Source organism: Maniola hyperantus, chromosome 9, assembly GCF_902806685.2.
Source record: "Maniola hyperantus chromosome 9, iAphHyp1.2, whole genome shotgun sequence".
Classification (NCBI taxonomy): Eukaryota; Metazoa; Arthropoda; class Insecta; order Lepidoptera; family Nymphalidae; genus Maniola; species Maniola hyperantus.
Window position 1 is genome coordinate 14,409,338 of NC_048544.1, and position 17,571 is coordinate 14,426,908.

General features: G+C 40.5%; 1 protein-coding gene across 5 annotated transcripts in view; it reads right to left on the reverse strand.

The window, feature by feature from the left end:
• The window catches only part of Smr (Smrter), a 190,830-nt gene that overhangs the window by 52,927 nt on the left and 120,332 nt on the right, over nt 1-17,571 (reverse strand). For all 5 annotated transcript variants that reach the window (XM_069500873.1, XM_069500875.1, XM_069500874.1 and 2 more), the window contains 3 exons: nt 4,266-4,476; nt 3,822-3,947; nt 808-975 (listed from right to left, as the gene is read on the reverse strand). In XM_069500873.1, coding sequence (XP_069356974.1) covers nt 808-975; nt 3,822-3,947; nt 4,266-4,476 — 505 coding nt within the window. The remainder of the gene's footprint in view (nt 1-807; nt 976-3,821; nt 3,948-4,265; nt 4,477-17,571) is intronic.

The following is a 17,571-nucleotide window of genomic DNA, read 5'->3' on the forward strand; positions in this document are numbered from 1 at the left end:
AGCGAACACGAGAAGAGATGTTTTTCAGCATGGGTGTATCCACACAAGATTAACATTTTTCCTAAGCCACAATGGTGGTACAAATATGTTTCTACTTTCAATCAATTTGTGGCAAAGACCCCTCATTCAATACATAGAAAATAATAATTGTTCTCACTCATACGAAGAAATCGATCAGCAATCACTGGATACGAACCCAAGCCTAACTACTCACAACGGTCTCACTAGATGGTAGCACGGGTACCACCTCCCTCGGAAGTGAAAGCAGAACACGCAAATCCGAATCGCAGTAACGGAGTGTTTACGAATCTGCACTATATAGTATAGAAGATGCAACCCCCCCCCTGATAAAAGGCGCCCTAAGCACGTCCTTAACGATCCCGACGATCAAATCATGACCGACAATGCTCCCTATCTCGTAGGGCTACGCAACTCAACCTTATTACAGCGTCTTCGCCGGCGAAGACGAGGTCCCCGATTTCTAACGTCACCCGGACGTGGACTCACGCCACGGCCTCGGGGGCGTACGGACTAACCAGTAGTCCAACAACTACACCCATCCCAACGTCATCCTAAGCCGTGGTCCGAGCCTCACAGGAGGCGCCCTTAGGAGGATGTTGCCCCCCGACCTCTCAAATTATTTCTTCGAGCCCTAGGACTCCCCCCAGGCGGAGCTTCGCGCTCCCCACCCTCCCCGGTGACGCAATCCGAAACAACAGAAAGATGCAACCGTCAGCCCGGCTGTCGCTATGCAAGACAACCGCTCAGTTAGAGATCTCACATTGGTACAGTCATTGATCAACCTACCTTTTTCCTGTTGTCCGCGTAGATGCACTGCGCTAGACTCCGATGTCGGGGCGGCGCTTCCTCGGGCTCCTCAGTCAGAGCAGGTTTGGACGCCGACTGTTCCAGCTCTTCCTGCTTCTTCTTTAGCTTCTGGAGCGTCGTTTCCGACAGCGCCATCTCTCGATCCACCTGCAATTAAATAAACAGTTTATGTATTTGCAGTGCAAATATATAATATCCAAATTTACGAAATCCATAAAAGAATAATGCGAAGTCATACTAGGGGACTGACCATAATAACAAAGTTTTCACCTAGGATTTTTATTTATTTATTCAGATACAAGTTAGCCCTTGATTGCAATCTCACCTGGTGGTAAGTGATAATGCAGTCTAAGATGGAAGCGGGCTAACCTGGGAGGGGTATGGCAGTTTTTTATTAAACCCACATCCCTTTGGTTTCTACACGGCATCGTATCGGAACGCTAAATCGCTAATCGTTTAATCATAATGCCCTGTCATACTTAGGCATAGGAACCAGTACCCTTATTATATATCTTTATTATTCTTGCAACTCCGAAAATTCAAATTACAAGGTACGTTATGTAGGTAGGTAGCAGGTACTCTAAATGCAAATGTTAGCCCGTTCTAACATTATTTACATAGCGTGGACCTCGGAGGGCCATAAATAACAAAAACAACTTTTAATAACTACTCCCACAGAGATTGTAGTTCACAAACTATGTGCAATAACGTTGCTGGGAATTCATGTGATCTAATATAGGTAGGTGCGTTGTAATGGCAAACTTTCCAAATGTATTTATGTGATCTAATATAGGTAGGTGCGTTGTAATGGCAAACTTTCCAAATGTATTTATGTGATCTAATATAGGTAGGTGCGTTGTAATGGCAAACTTTCCAAATGTATTTATGTGATCTAATATAGGTAGGTGCGTTGTAATGGTAAACTTTCCAAATGTATTTATGTGATCTAATATAGGTAGGTGCGTTGTAATGGTAAACTTTCCAAATGTATTTATGTGATCTAATATAGGTAGGTGCGTTGTAATGGCAAACTTTCCAAATGTATTTATGGTATCTAATATAGGTAGGTGCGTTGTAATGGCAAACTTTCCAAATGTATTTAAATTACTAGCTGATGCTACTTCATACGCGTGGTATAAAGTTTTTTAAAAATCCCGTGGGACCTGATTTTCCGGGATAAAAAGTAACCTATGTCACTCGCCAGGTACAACCCACTATACCCATGCAAAAAATCACGTCGATCCGTTGCTCCGTTGCGACGTGATTGAAGGACAAACCAACAAACCAACAAACAAACACACTTTCGCATTCATAATAGGGGTAGTGATGATAAAACATAATACCTAACATGTTTTCGCAATAAAACAGTTACATTCATAAAAATGACACGATAAGCATTATCACGTGCAATATGACACGCGTGACGTCATCATCAGAATAATATTTTGTTAACATCCGCTCAGTTGGAGTACCTTCTGTGTTGCTGGCTCAGTATTTAATTTAGAACTAGATAATGCCCGCGAGTTCGTCCGCGTGGATTTCGGTTTAAAAATCCCGTGGGAACTCTTTGATTTTACGGGTCATTCCTACTCGGGAGGTCGAGGATTCGATCCCAGGCACGCAACTCTAACTTTATACTCGTATATTTTTTAAGCAATTAACTTGCTTTAATGGTGAAAGAAAACTACCTCACTACCCCTATTATAAATGTTAAAGTGTGTTGGTTTGTTGGTTTGTCCTTCAATCATCACGTCGCCAAAAAAAATAACGTGATTTTTTGCATGTGTATAGATAAAGACCTGGAGAGTGACATAGGCTACTTTTTATCCCGGAAAACCTAAACCTAATTCCACGCGGACGAAGTCGCGAGCATCAGCCAGTTCTCCATAATGTTAATGTCAGACAGACAAAACAAAGTGATCCTATAAGGGTTCCTTTACTCAGGCTTTTGAAGTACGGAACCCTAAAAAGTCGGTTGCCGACCGAAATAAGAAGTTGGCATGTCTGTTATGTGATTTTCAGGAAGTTTCAATAAAAGCGATCGTATTTCATTAACGATTGCATCAATCTGTCAACACGTGTCGGTAATCGGACGCATGACCTTATTATGACTTTATTTTGCCAGCAGGGCGGGTGGCCTGTTTACCTAATTAATGATTTGATGGGTTTTGTAATAAATTAGCCATTCTATTAAAAGAAATTTTACATTTTTTTATATAAATAATAATAAATAATAAATAAACGTTTATTCGCTGGAATGTGGGTACATGTAGGTGTTACATCAGTTGAGTTGCCTGACACATTCTACCAGATCCTGGTGTGCAAATGGTTAAAGAATATTACAATTACATCAAATTTTTTTCTAGTTCATTACATTTACGAAATCATAAATTTAAACAAAGACTGCATGTTAAATGACTAATATCCCCCTTTCCTCTCCAACTAAGCGTCAAGCTTGTGCTAGGAGTAGAGGTACGACAATAGTGCAACGGGCGGGGTTTGAACCGTCGAATTTTCGGTTTTCAGTCCACTCCTTTACTAGTTGAGCTAATTGAGGCTCTAAAACTTAAAACTTATCTAATTACTATACAAATCATGCTCGCGTGGAATGGTGCTAAGAATACTGGCTGCATTTCCGCGCTGGACAGCCAGGCTGATACGTAGCGCAAAACATGAGTCAGCCGTTCTCGATTGATTCATATATAACAAACTAGAATATGCTCGCGACTTCGTCCGCGTGGACTACACAAATTTCAAACCCCTATTTCACGCCCTTAGGGGCTGAATTTTCAAAAATCCTTTCCTAGCGGATGCTTACGTCATAATAGCTATCTGCATGCCAAATTTCAGCCCGATTCGTCCAGTAGTTTGAGCTGCGCCTTGATAGATCAGTCAGTCAGTCACCTTTTCCTTTTGTATATTTAGATAAGAACCTCTGGGAGCCGGGTTAAAACGTAGAACAATAACAGAGGAAAGTGTTAACAGGCCCGTACCTTAGATATTTGCTGTAGAAGGTCATCTTTGGTGGTGCGAAAGCTCTGGTCCTCCAGCGTGGGCTCCGAGGGCGGGTTGGGCGACAACACCTCCACCGTGTTGTTGTACGAGTTCATAACCGGCTCCTGGAAAATACACAACCATACATTCGCTTTTCACTCCACATAATTGGGTATTTTCCTACTTTTGAATTTGATAAATATTATCGGTTGATGATGATGATTTTATTTTGCAATAAATTAAAATGGCAAGGTGTAGTTTAAGCAAATAGGCTGATTCCTCATTCCTGGTCCTCACTAGTGGGAGGTCTCCAAAGTGACCACAGCGTAAATATATTCAGTGGGACGACGCCCTTGATGTTTGAGGACAAGCCAGCTTTACGGTCGTAGCATCTACGGAACCGAACGACTGATCCACTGAGGACTGGAGGTGGCGGTGCTCACCCTCGTGTCGACGCGGAGCTGCTGGTGCGGCTTGGCGGCGGGCCGCTCGGCGGCGAGGCGGATCTTCTTGAAGGGCGGCGGGTCGGCGGGCGGCGGGTGGTGCGCGGGCGGCGCCGGCGGCGGCAGGTACGCGGAGCCCAGCAGCGACATGCGCGCGCCCGCGCGGTACTCGCCCACCGCACCACCGCCGCTGCCGCGCGCATAGCTGTCCCTGCAACGCACAAAACACACTGTTAACGTATTAACTTGAGGCTGACATCTACTGCTATCTAAATATAAAAAGTCGGTTAAATATACAAGAAGAACTGTCGTATGACAATCTAAAAAGATACTGCGTACTGTCGGTCGACGGACACATCTAGACAGACCTATTCTTGAGGAGTAACGTGGGGAGGAAATTAACAGTGGATTAGTTAGTAGGAACATACAGTACGCGGCTGAAAGTAATGTACATCGACCTTTAGAATGACATTTAGGCTTTGTAGAGCGTTGTCTCTGTCACTCATACCTATATGACGTTTTGTCGGTCTCAATGACAGACAACATACAACTACTACAAATATCTGCTATCTCCTTCTAAATGTCGATGTACATTTCTTTCTGCCGCGTACTGTGGGTAGGTACTACAACGGTAATGCTAACTCGACCAACATCAACTTATCGATTGTCTAACTGCATGGTTTTTATGTTGTGGTCGTACGTTGTTCCAGATTTAATTGGTTAGCGCCGTAACACGACTAAATTCTGCTCGCTAAATCCGCCAACACGTTACCATATTGAATTGAAATTTTCTCTTTGTATTATACTCTTCATTGCCGAGGGTTGTGACCCCTTTTCATTAATCACAATATTATGATTAATTAAATGGGCAAGAATTATGTCATAATGTTAGAAGTTTTCTTGGGATAATAACGGACGGACCAACGCACTGTAGAAAAAAATTTGCAGGCATTTTTCTGCTCGCGATTCTCTACTTATTTCTATTTCTGGAAAATGGTGAGCTCGCGATATTTTTGCTATAATATACCTACAATCTGATTTCATATGAGGTTATTAATCAGTACTCTTATTATAAATGCGATAGTGTGTTTGTTTGTTGGTTTGTTGGTTTGTCCTTCAATCACGTCGCAACGGATTGACGTGATTTTTTGCATGGGTATAGATAAAAACCTGGAGCGTGACATAGGCTACTTTTTATCCCGAAAAATCAAAGGGTTCCCAAGGGATTTTTAAATACCTAATTCCACGCGGACGAAGTCGCGGGCATCAGCTAGTTTAATATAAATAACTTCAACTTCCCGACGAGGCCGATAAACAATTAAATTGTATAATCAATTCACCCCGTTCCCATACTCTGCATTGATATAACGAGCAGATAATATTGTTTGGTTGCGAACTCCATGACGCTGACGCGGCAACCAGCAACTTGGTAGGTTTTCCTACGACGCAATAGACCTTATCGCTATCAGACAGGTACGGGTATCATTGCAACGACCCATATTGGCATTTTATCGCTTATCTTCGCGATAACCTTTCGATAACAATGACAAATTGTTATTCACGAGAAGCACTTAAACATAATATTTATACCTACTAGCTTATGCAACTTCGTCCGTGTGGACTACTTACACAAATTTCAAACCCCTATTTCACCCCCTTCTATGATCAACCCATCGCCGGCTCACTACAGAGCACGGGTCTCCTCTCAGAGTGAGAAGGGTTTTGGCCATAGTCTACCACGCTGGCCAAGTGCGGATTGGCAGACTTCACACACCTTTGAGAACATTATGGAGAACTCTCAGGCATGCAGGTTTCCTCACGATGTTTTCCTTCACCGTTAAAGCAAGTGATATTTAATTAATTAGAACGCACATAACTCCGACAAGTTAGAGGTGCGTGCCCGGGATCGAACCCCCGACCTCCGATTCGGTCGTCCTAACCACTAGGCTATCACAGCTTATTGGTTACAGGGGTTGAATTTTCTAAAAATTCTTTCTTAGCGGATACCTATGTCATAATAGCTATCTGCATGCCAAATTTTAGCCCGATCCGTCCAGTAGTTTGAGCTGTTCGTTGATATATCGGTCAGTCAATCAGTCAGTCAACTTTTCCTTTTATACATTTAGATTTACCTACTTCAAAAGAAAATGTCGAACAGGAAAACCGTTTATATTGTAGCCACCTTACCTGCATTTTCTAGAGAAAGCAGCTCATTGCGAGTTCCAATAGCGCAAATACTAAATAAATACTGAGATGACGCCCTTCATGTTTGCAACGAGCTGGCTTTACGATCTTAGCAACTGTCACCTGAATACCTGAGCGACTGATCCACTACGAAGCAAAGTACTTAATTAAATAATGATAAAAACCGGCCAAGTGCAAGTCAGACACGCGTACCGAGGGTTCCGTACTGCAATCGTTTTTTTTTCGACATTTTGCACGATCAATCAAAAACTATTAGGCATAAAAATAAATGTATTTGTTAGTAAATCTTAACCTACTTAAATTAAGACAGGATCGAGTTGCCAGCACGTAACTCATACAACAGGGATTCAAGTACTGGCAGTCGAACCTGTCAGCGAATGCCCTCAGACGCCATTGGAGCTGAACCGGACTCTACGCAACAAGGACGTGCACCAGTTGGCTTGTCTGAGCTTGGTATGCCGACTTCTACCAGTGTCCAGTGGGTATAATGCCTGTGCTATAGGACCTCCGTGTCTCCGGCTTTGGGCTGTGGCATTGTCGTCTGATCTGTACATTCGCTAAACGGCGGTATATAACTGTGTGAAGGGTAAATAAATGTGATCAGCTTACTGCGGACCGCGACCACATGGTCGGTAATGTGGCCGATCTTCCACGTATTATCGAGAGTAGGTCATATAGAGATTGTGACGTGATCAATGAGAGACTGTCTTGTACGTTCGCTAAACGGTGGTATATAACTGTGCGTCAGACACCAGCTGTGTGTATTATTATTCCAGTCCCGAACTGCGCCCACGTGGCCGGTGACGTGGATGACGTGGATCGATCTTCGCTGTTTCCACGCGGTAGATATACTATAGACTATAGAGTATAGACTCACAGAGATTGATACATGACGTGACTTAAATCTAGGTCACCTAGACTATCTGATCCGCCCCGGTTTCGTTCGGGTGGCATATCTATAAATCATTTCCTAGTCCCCCACTAATCATCCCGATCAACCCATCGCTGGCCCATTACCGAGTACATACTACTTTTAGGACGAGAAAGGTTTAGGCCATAGCCTACCACGCTGGCCCAGACTTAGCAAACTTCACACACCTTTGAGAACACACAACTTTCCGACATGCAGTTTTCGGAAACTCGATGTTTTTCTTCGCCATCCCCCACTACATTGTACCAATTATTTGTTCTGTGCCCCCTTTTTTGTGGCCCCCACGTCTTATTTAGTTAGACCTGGGAGCACAGAATAAGGGTACGTTTCCACTAAAGCGAAGCAGAGACTCATTTTTAAAACGCTATGCTATAATTTGATTTTCTGTTCCTGTTCGCGCCCAACATTGTAATATTGGCGAACGAACAAAACGAACGCATTATACCGCGTGGACTACACAAATTTCAACTCCTCATTTAAAACTCCTATTTCACCCCCTTAGGGATTGAATTTTCGAAAATCCATTCTTAGCGGAAGGCTACGTCATAACTTATGATAGTATCTGCATGCCAAATTTCTACCCGATCCGCCCAGTAGTTTGAGCTGTACGTTGATAGTCAGTCAGTCAGTCAGTAAGTCACCTTTTCTTTATATATATATATATATATATATATATATATATATATATAAAAGATGTGCTGTGATAGCCTAGTGGTTAGGACGTCCACCTTCTAATAGGAGATCGGGGTTCGATCCCGGGCACGCGCACCTCTAACTTTTCGGAGTTATGTGCGTTTTAAGTTATTGAATATCACTTGCTTTAACGGTGAAGGAAAACATCGTGAGGAAACCTGCATGCCTGAGAGTTCTCCATAATATTCTCAAAGGTGTGTGAAAAGACTATGGCCAAACCTGTTTACGCCATTTATTATATTTTTAAGTAATCTATTATAAATACACACACACGCACATTCAAACTCACACATAAGCATGTACGCAATGACATTTCCTTTCAAATTCCCCCTTCAGTCCGATTCCGCATTCTGGCGCTTACGCACGCTGAAAACCGCTCCTGTTTTGCACAACGAATGTGCCACGCAATTTATAACACCCGCTCCGCTCCGCTACCGTTTTAACACGCTAAGAGTTCAAAAAGTGTGCAAACTCGCAAAATCAAGTGAATCCGCAACTAATAAATAAACGCTAATTAAACCGCTAAAATAAGTGATCTGAACAAACCGTCAAGCAAAATAGGTACCTATAAAAAGTGCAAAATTAACCTATGACGTGTACATATTATCGCTAAACAATCTTGCTATCGAAACCCCTTAATTAAAATCAGTGCAGTTAAGTGTATCGGAAGGTCATCCCAAAGGTCATCATCAGCAAGGAGCAGATCCCCACTCACCAGTGACCGCCTGAAGCTCAGGTAATCCCACAATCCTTGTGATGATGATCCGGTTCGAAGGACCACACAAGGATTGTGGGATTACCTGAGCTTCAGGCGGTCACTGGTGAGTGGGGATCTGCTCCTTGCTGATGATGACCTTTGGGATGACCTTCCGATACACTTAACTGCACTGATTTTAATTAAGGGGTTTCGATAGCAAGATTGTTTAGCGATAATATGTACACGTCATAGGTTAATTTTGCACTTTTTATAGGTACCTATTTTGCTTGACGGTTTGTTCAGATCACTTATTTTAGCGGTTTAATTAGCGTTTATTTATTAGTTGCGGATTCACTTGATTTTGCGAGTTTGCACACTTTTTGAACTCTTAGCGTGTTAAAACGGTAGCGGAGCGGAGCGGGTGTTATAAATTGCGTGGCACATTCGTTGTGCAAAACAGGAGCGGTTTTCAGCGTGCGTAAGCGCCAGAATGCGGAATCGGACTGAAGGGGGAATTTGAAAGGAAATGTCATTGCGTACATGCTTATGTGTGAGTTTGAATGTGCGTGTGTGTGTATTTATAATAGATTACTTAAAAATATAATAAATGGCGTAAACAACTCCCCCGGCCTAGAGGCAAGCCTCTAAACAGAACGAAAAGCGTGATAAATTAAAGCGTTAAAAAAAAAAAAAAAATTAAAAATTAAAATTAATTAATAGAGTTAGTAGAATTAATAGCAGCCTATTGAGAAGGTAGAGGACATATCCGTACTACTGGTCTGATGTAGTTTCCGGAACGCGTTCTAACTTTGACTGCTCGAATTACACTGTCTTTCCCTGGATAGAGTTCTTCTATAACTCCTAAAGGCCAGCAAAGGGGATGAACGTTAGAATCTTTGATAACAACAACAGCTCCAAGACCTACAGGATTGGAGGGAGTATTCCATTTCTGTCTGTGTTGTAGAGAAGTTAAATATTCTTGGCTCCAACGTTTCCAGAAAGAACAAGTGATTTTAGTTAGTAATTGATAGCGCGATAAGCGGCTGTCGGGAATATCTGATAAATCCTCGACAGGTAAATACTTTGCGGGAGTGAGATTGAGAAAATGGTTAGGCGTTAGCGCGGAAAGATCTGACGGATCAGAACTTAGAGTACATAATGGTCTACTATTTAATAAGTTTTCAATTTGAACTAGAACTGTATTCAATTCTTCATAAGTAAGGATTTGTGTCCCTATAACTTTATACAAATGAGTTTTCACACAGCGAACATTAATTTCGCTGAGGCCATTGAAATGAGGGCCATAAGGTGGACTATGCTTAAACTGAATACGATGTTCTGCGAGACGATTCTCTATGAAATTTTTATGAGCATTGGACTGTATGAGAGTGTAAATTTCATTTAATTTGCGTTTAGAGAATCTTAACATGTAAACCATGGTGCGCAGTAATTTAGACCAGCTAGAAGAGCGTTCGGCTAAATTTTCAATGGGATGTTGAGCGTCAGAAACAGAGGTTTCAACTGCTAAAACAGTAGTTTTTGATTCTTCAAGATCTTCATTGTGAGCGTTTACTTGAAAAGGCGTAATGGGCCATTTCGATAAAGGATGCGTCGTCCATTGAGGAGAGTTGAACCAGAGTTTTCGTTCTAATAATTCTTTTGGCGTGATTGGACGCGATATTATGTCAGCGGGATTTTCGCATCCGTTGACGTGAAACCAATGTTCAGAAGGTAATTTTGAATTTATTTCTGTAATTCTATTAGCGACGAATGTGTGGAATTTATATGCGGGAGAATGAATCCATGTAAGAGTTACTGTTGAGTCCGAAAAAGCGTAAATATTATTTATTTTGCAGCGTTTACTAAGAGTTTCGCGTACCAAATTGATTAAATTGGCTAATAGAAGAGATGCGCAAAGCTCGAGGCGAGCGAGTGATGTCTTCTTAAGCGGTGCGACTCTAGATTTTGAAGCGAGTAAATGAACAGTTCCAGGCGAATGTTCATCTGGGCTCACACGTATGTATACGGTGGCTCCATAGCATTTTTCACTAGCGTCAGAAAAACCTATAAGCGTTACATGGGATTCAGAGTTCATACCAACATGGCGCGGAATTTTAATTTTTTCTAAATGCGGTAGTTCTTCACAGAATTGTTCAAATCGTTGAGCGATCGAGCTGGGTACTGGTGTATCCCAGGCGAGATTTAATTTCCAACATTCTTGGACGAGAAGTTTCATAAAAGCGGTAACTGGACCTATAAGACCAACAGGATCAAACAGGCGAGCGGTAATAGAAAGAATTAAGCGTTTTGTATAATCGCGAGGACTCTCATTTGCGTTGATTTTAAAAGTGAAAGTATCGAGTTTAGGATGCCACTGCATACCTACTATTTTCGTAACATCTTGAGCATCTGAATCAAAATTAATTGCTTGCGGATTTTTATGAGAGCTAGGAATTTCACTGAGAAGTTCGGTGTCATTGGAGATCCATTTAGTTAAATTGAAACCACCTGCGTTGAACATATTAACCATTTCATGATAGGTTTCTTTGGCTTTCTCAAAACCATCGATTGAGTTTATGTAATCGTCCATATACATGTGATTAGTGGCTTCATTAGCTGCTAGCGGGTACCTGTCAATGCTATCTTCAGCTAGCTGACGCACTACTCTCATGGCGAGATAGGGTGAGCTAGATACTCCAAATGAGACGACAGTGAAATTATAAGTGTCGATAGATTGATCAGTGTCAAATCTAAAAAGAATCCTTTGAAAAGCATGATGCTCGGGCGTTAAATTTAATTGAAAATAATGTTTTTCAATATCTGCGGTTAGTGCGAATGAGAATAATCGTAGATTTATTAAGAGTTCAAATATATTATTCTGTAAGTTAGGACCTACATATAATAAATCATTAAGCGATTTTCCGGATGTAGTCCGACTGGAAGCGTTAAGAACAATGCGAGTCTTAGAAGTCTGCTTATCAGGGCGATAAACAGCTCTGTGCGGAATATAATAACAATTTATATCGCGTGAAGGATTATCTACTTTAGTGAGATAACCTTTGTCAATGTATGACTGAATAGTTGCGTTATAATCTTTTCGAAGAGCGGGATTAGCGTTTAATTTCTTCTCTAATTGAAGAAGGCGGTGTTTGGCAATCGAGTACGAGTCGCCGAGTTTAGCGGGGTCATCTTTAAAGGGTAAATGAACAGTATATCGACCTGTTTCATCGCGTGAGTAAGTATCTTTAAAGATGCGTTCACATGCCTCATCGTCTGGGCTTATGTGAATTTTATTAGGTACGTTTTCTAATGACCAAAAGCGTTCAGTAATTTCTTCGAGTGAAGGTGCGTCTACATTACATAAAAATGTTTTATCAGCGTTAGAGTGGTGAGTTGAGTGGCGAGGTTCACAATCCGCTTTCCCCATGAGAATGTAACCTAGCGTGCTTTGAATTGCGACAACAGAAGAATTAGGTGAGACTACTTTGTCACATCCAATTAAAAATGGAAACAATTCGTTGCCTATCAGGCAATCGATTGGTCCAGGAGTGTGATAACTATCGTCAGCCATTGGTAATGAGTGCAAAAATTTCAACTGGGAGACATCGATGTGAGCGTTAGGTAAGTGGTCGGTAATTGTGTCTATTACCCTAGCGGTAATAGTATAAAAACAGCGTGGATCAAAGCGAGAATAAATTTTAAAAGTTACAAATCCCAGTGATGTACTTTCTGTTTGACCAATGCCTTTTACAACTGACGGAGCGAATTTAATTTTTAAATTTAAACGTTGGCAACATTCTTTTGATATAAAATTAGTCATTGAACCTGTATCTAAAAATAAGCGGATAGGGTATTGCGTATTGTTACTATATACATGCACTGTGGCGGTAGGTAAAAGTACGGTCGTATTTTTTAAATAATTGCCCGAGGACGTGGTCACCGACAGTGCTAATTCGGTAGGACTAGTTGTTTGAGTGTGAGACGCGGGGGGCGGTGCTGTAATTTTTGTTAAATCACTAGATCTCTCGTTCTGCGGTAGCGGCGGCATCGGAGCGCTGCTATTATTCGCACCATAGCGGTTCTGTGAGTAAGAGGGGGCTTGCGACTGTGAGGTCCCAGGTTCGTACCTAGATCTAGAAAAAGAGCTACATAAAAGGCTGTGATGTGAGCTAGATGCACAATTTCCACACCTTCCCTGGCTTTTACAGCGGAATTTTAAGTGAAAACCTAGGCAGAATTCACAAAATCTATTTTTCCTCACTATATCTAGTCTAGTTTTTGCGTCTTGACTTTTAAAAACCTCACACTTATAGAGCGGATGAGCGTTCTGATTTTTGCATATAATGCAAGTGCGTTGAGTATTTTGCGAATTTAAATTATAATTATTGTTGTTGCCGACTGTACTTGTATACGTTTGAGTTTGCGATTTAGGTTTGTATGAAATAGGTTTTTTATTGGGAGTTTGATGGACTTGTGTGTTTCGCAAAGTTTGTATTTTTAATTGTTCTTTTAAAAATGTATTTAAATCAGAAAAAGTAGTAATTTCAACGTGTTTATGCGTCTGTTCGAACAATGAAACAGTTTCCTTACTTAATTTCGAGAGTGCAATATGCGTTATCATAAAATCTGACAAATTCTTAATAGGTAAACGTGTCAAAGCTGCTTGCGCAGAGCAGAATTGATCAACAAAAGATTCGAGCGGTTGATTTTGTTTACAATTTAATATTGTATCAATATATTGAGCTGCCTGTACCCTCGTGTCTTGATATTTTTCTAATAATGCGTTCCATATAATAAGATAGTTTTCAGATGTAGGCGGGATTCCTGAACAGACTAAGAGCGCCTTATCAGTTAAACAACTAATCAAGTATTGAACCTTCTGTATGTCAGAGAGTCTGTTGTTATTATGAATAAGATTCACAAAATTTTCATAAAAAATTGTCCATTTTGAAGGGTTGCCATCAAAACTCTTCAAATCTATCGGAGGTAACTTTTTGTTTAACAAACTGTATTGATTATCACACTGAGACAAAGTGGTGGACTCGGTCTTAATCTCATTAAACGTATATTGTATTTGACAGTATAAAGTATCAAACGCGCCAAGAGCGGAGTAGTTCGGAACATACTTAGGGTCAGAGTTTAAATAGGCTGAAATTAATTCATCTAAATTCGTAGTAAAATCTAGACGTAATTTCTCCAAAGATTGAATGCGGGACATGAAAGTCGTTCTGTGTGCGTGGTCACTCACCTTAAGTGACAAATCATAAATTTGCTGAACTGATTGAAATAAAAATTCCCTTTTTGCTTCCAATTTAACGATTTCTAGATTAGTTGATTCCTTTGTCTTAGCCATTTTGACTTTTGATATACGATAGTAAGCGTTATTTCAAGCGAATAAGGTCGATTATAATTATGGATCAAAGAATAATTTATCGAACGGAATGCAGGTAGAATTAAAAAAACAACTTAAAACCTAAGATACTGAGAAATACATGTAAATAATTATATATAATGCGTTAATATAATATAATGCGATGATCTGAACACAAATATGCGTAAATATACAAAAAATTGTATATTTTTTAATAAATTCGGTACTCGATGTATGAAGCGTGATTCGATTCTTACCTATGAAATAAGTATTGGAATATATAAATAGCGTTTTCAGTGTTTTGTTGTAAGTGTTTTTTGAGGGAATATGGAAGGTTTAAAGGTCAAACGGGATAGTTAGGGAACAGATTGGATCCAGGACGATGGGAACAAAAGGATCGGATCCCGGTCGATGGAACAAAAGGATTAAATCCGGTTCGAAGGACCACAAGGATTGTGGGATTACCTGAGCTTCAGGCGGTCACTGGTGAGTGGGGATCTGCTCCTTGCTGATGATGACCTTTGGGATGACCTTCCGATACACTTAACTGCACTGATTTTAATTAAGGGGTTTCGATAGCAAGATTGTTTAGCGATAATATGTACACGTCATAGGTTAATTTTGCACTTTTTATAGGTACCTATTTTGCTTGACGGTTTGTTCAGATCACTTATTTTAGCGGTTTAATTAGCGTTTATTTATTAGTTGCGGATTCACTTGATTTTGCGAGTTTGCACACTTTTTGAACTCTTAGCGTGTTAAAACGGTAGCGGAGCGGAGCGGGTGTTATAAATTGCGTGGCACATTCGTTGTGCAAAACAGGAGCGGTTTTCAGCGTGCGTAAGCGCCAGAATGCGGAATCGGACTGAAGGGGGAATTTGAAAGGAAATGTCATTGCGTACATGCTTATGTGTGAGTTTGAATGTGCGTGTGTGTGTATTTATAATAGATTACTTAAAAATATAATAAATGGCGTAAACAAAACCCTTCTCACTCTTAGAGGAGAACCGTTCTCTGTAGTGAGCCAGCGATGGGTTGAGCATGATGATGATATAGAAGATGATAACTAGTAGGTAGAGTTAGATCATGTGAGTGGACACATACAGCATTGCAGATACACAACATGATGCCGCGACCTACACACGCAGCAAGGGCGGAAGAGCTCACCGGAAGGGCGCACGCTCTAGCTTGTTTTGTTTAGTTTTAGGAGCTAATTCAAGGGGTAGGGTGTTTGTACATACTTCCTAATTACTTAAAAAGTCACGTGAAGGGTTCCGTACTATCGTACAAGAAAGAACAATTAAGAAAAAATTGTTATGTAACCACAAATACACAGTTTTCGAATTTTTCCATTTACTTGAGCTATAAGACAAAAAAAAATAAAAAATAAAGATTCCGACGAATTGAGAACCTCCTCCTTTTTTGAAGTCGGTTAATAAGCTAAATTTAATGATTCTAGGACCTAGAGAGAAGTACGCTATAGGATTAGATTCAACATATAGATAACAACATTATAGTGAACTCTCAGACATGCAGACTTCCTCACGACGTTTTTCTTTAGCGTTAAAACAAGTAGGTAATGAGGTGCGTGGCTGGAATAGAACCCCACCCCCCCCCCCCCCTCCCTACTCAGGAATAATGTACCTTTCTATTGGTATAAGAATTTTCAAAATCGGTTCAGTATTTCCAGAGATTACCCCCTACAAACAAACTTACGAACTTTACCTCTTTATAATATTAAATAAAGAAGTAGGTACCTATAGATAGATAATTTATTATTTGGCTACGCTTTATAGTGGAAATGTCGCTCGGATACGTAACTCTGCTACTAGTTACTTAGTAAACAAAGTTATGTTTACTGCGCTACAACAACAAGTTTAGTGCGTTGTTAACCTCCTTTGACTACTTTAGATTACATATTCATCTATTACATACATGTATATACATATATGTATTACATATCATTATTCTTTACATTTGATTACATATTTCCAGCCGACACCGCGACATCAGCCCACACAAATCTCTAGAACATCCCATATCCATATAATTAACATTTTCCGAGTATTTCCACTCCAGTCTGCAGTAAAATACTGGATGGGCGACTTTCACTGTAAAATGTTAAGAGATAAAAAATTGTTATATATATGTTATGTTAAAAGTTAAGTGGTTTTGAGTTCAAAAGTTCATCTAGGTGAAAAAAGGGGCTTAGAAAATAGAAACATGTAGGTATCTTATCCATATGCATACTAATATTATAAATGCGAAAGTGTGTCTGTCTGTCTGCTAGCTTGTCTCACAGCCCATCCGTTCAACCGATTTTAACGAAATTCGGTATAGAGATAGCTTACATCCCGGGGAAGGACATAGGCTACTTTTGATTTCGGAAAATTAAAGAGTTCCCACGGGATTTTTACAAACCTAGATCCACGCGGACGAAGTCGCGGGCATCATCTAGTATAATATAATCTGTATTTCCTCAAGTTTTCCTATTCTTAAGGTTGCCTGGTAGAGATCGCTAATTAGCGATAAGGCCGCCTTTTGTATCTTCCTTCTGTCTGTGTTTTTTTGTTCTAAACTTGCCCTGGCGAACTTCGTACCGCCTAACAGTCGATTCTTTTTCAGGCAATTTTTTATATTTTTCTCTCCGTAAGAACCATCCTCGCACTTCAAGGAATGTTATAAAAAAAGAATTAGCGAAATCCGTTAAGCTGTTCTCAAGATTTGCGATCAGCAACACATTCAGCGATTAATTTTTATGTATAGAGATAATCTGATTGGTACAAAACGCCGCATTGCTTCAGTCCCTCCAGTATGTGTGACTAAAGCTTAATGAAAGCTACTACGGTACAAAACTGCGAGGTCATACAAAAACAAAGAATCAAGTGTCGCAACTCCCTTAACTTTGCCAAAACATAAATAGACCGACGACAAACCAGACAATCGAGTGAAAGAGTGGAAATAAAATATAAAAACAATAAAAACGGCTCGCTGGCCGCCAGCCAACCGGAGCAGTTATGAAACACGACCGAAGTAAGCCGCCAGAAACTAACGTGTTTAGGAAGCTTTTCCAAAAACTTGGCTTCGGCTGCCAGAACTGGGTATGCCAAAAACTTGAGTTCATACTGCTAGAACTAGAATGTTTATGCCAAAAACTTAAGTTCATGCTGCCGGAACAGTTAACGCAAAAAACTTGGGTTCATGCTGCCAGAATTGTTTATGTAAATAACTTGGTCCGTGCTGCCAGAACTGTTCATGCAAAAACCATTAGTTCGTGCTGCCAGAACTGTTCATGCAAAAACCATTAGTTCGTGCTGCCAGAACTGATTCAAAAAACATTGGTTCGGGCTGTCAGAACTGAGGCAAAAAACATTGGTTCGTGCTGCCAAAATTGTAAATGCAAAAAACA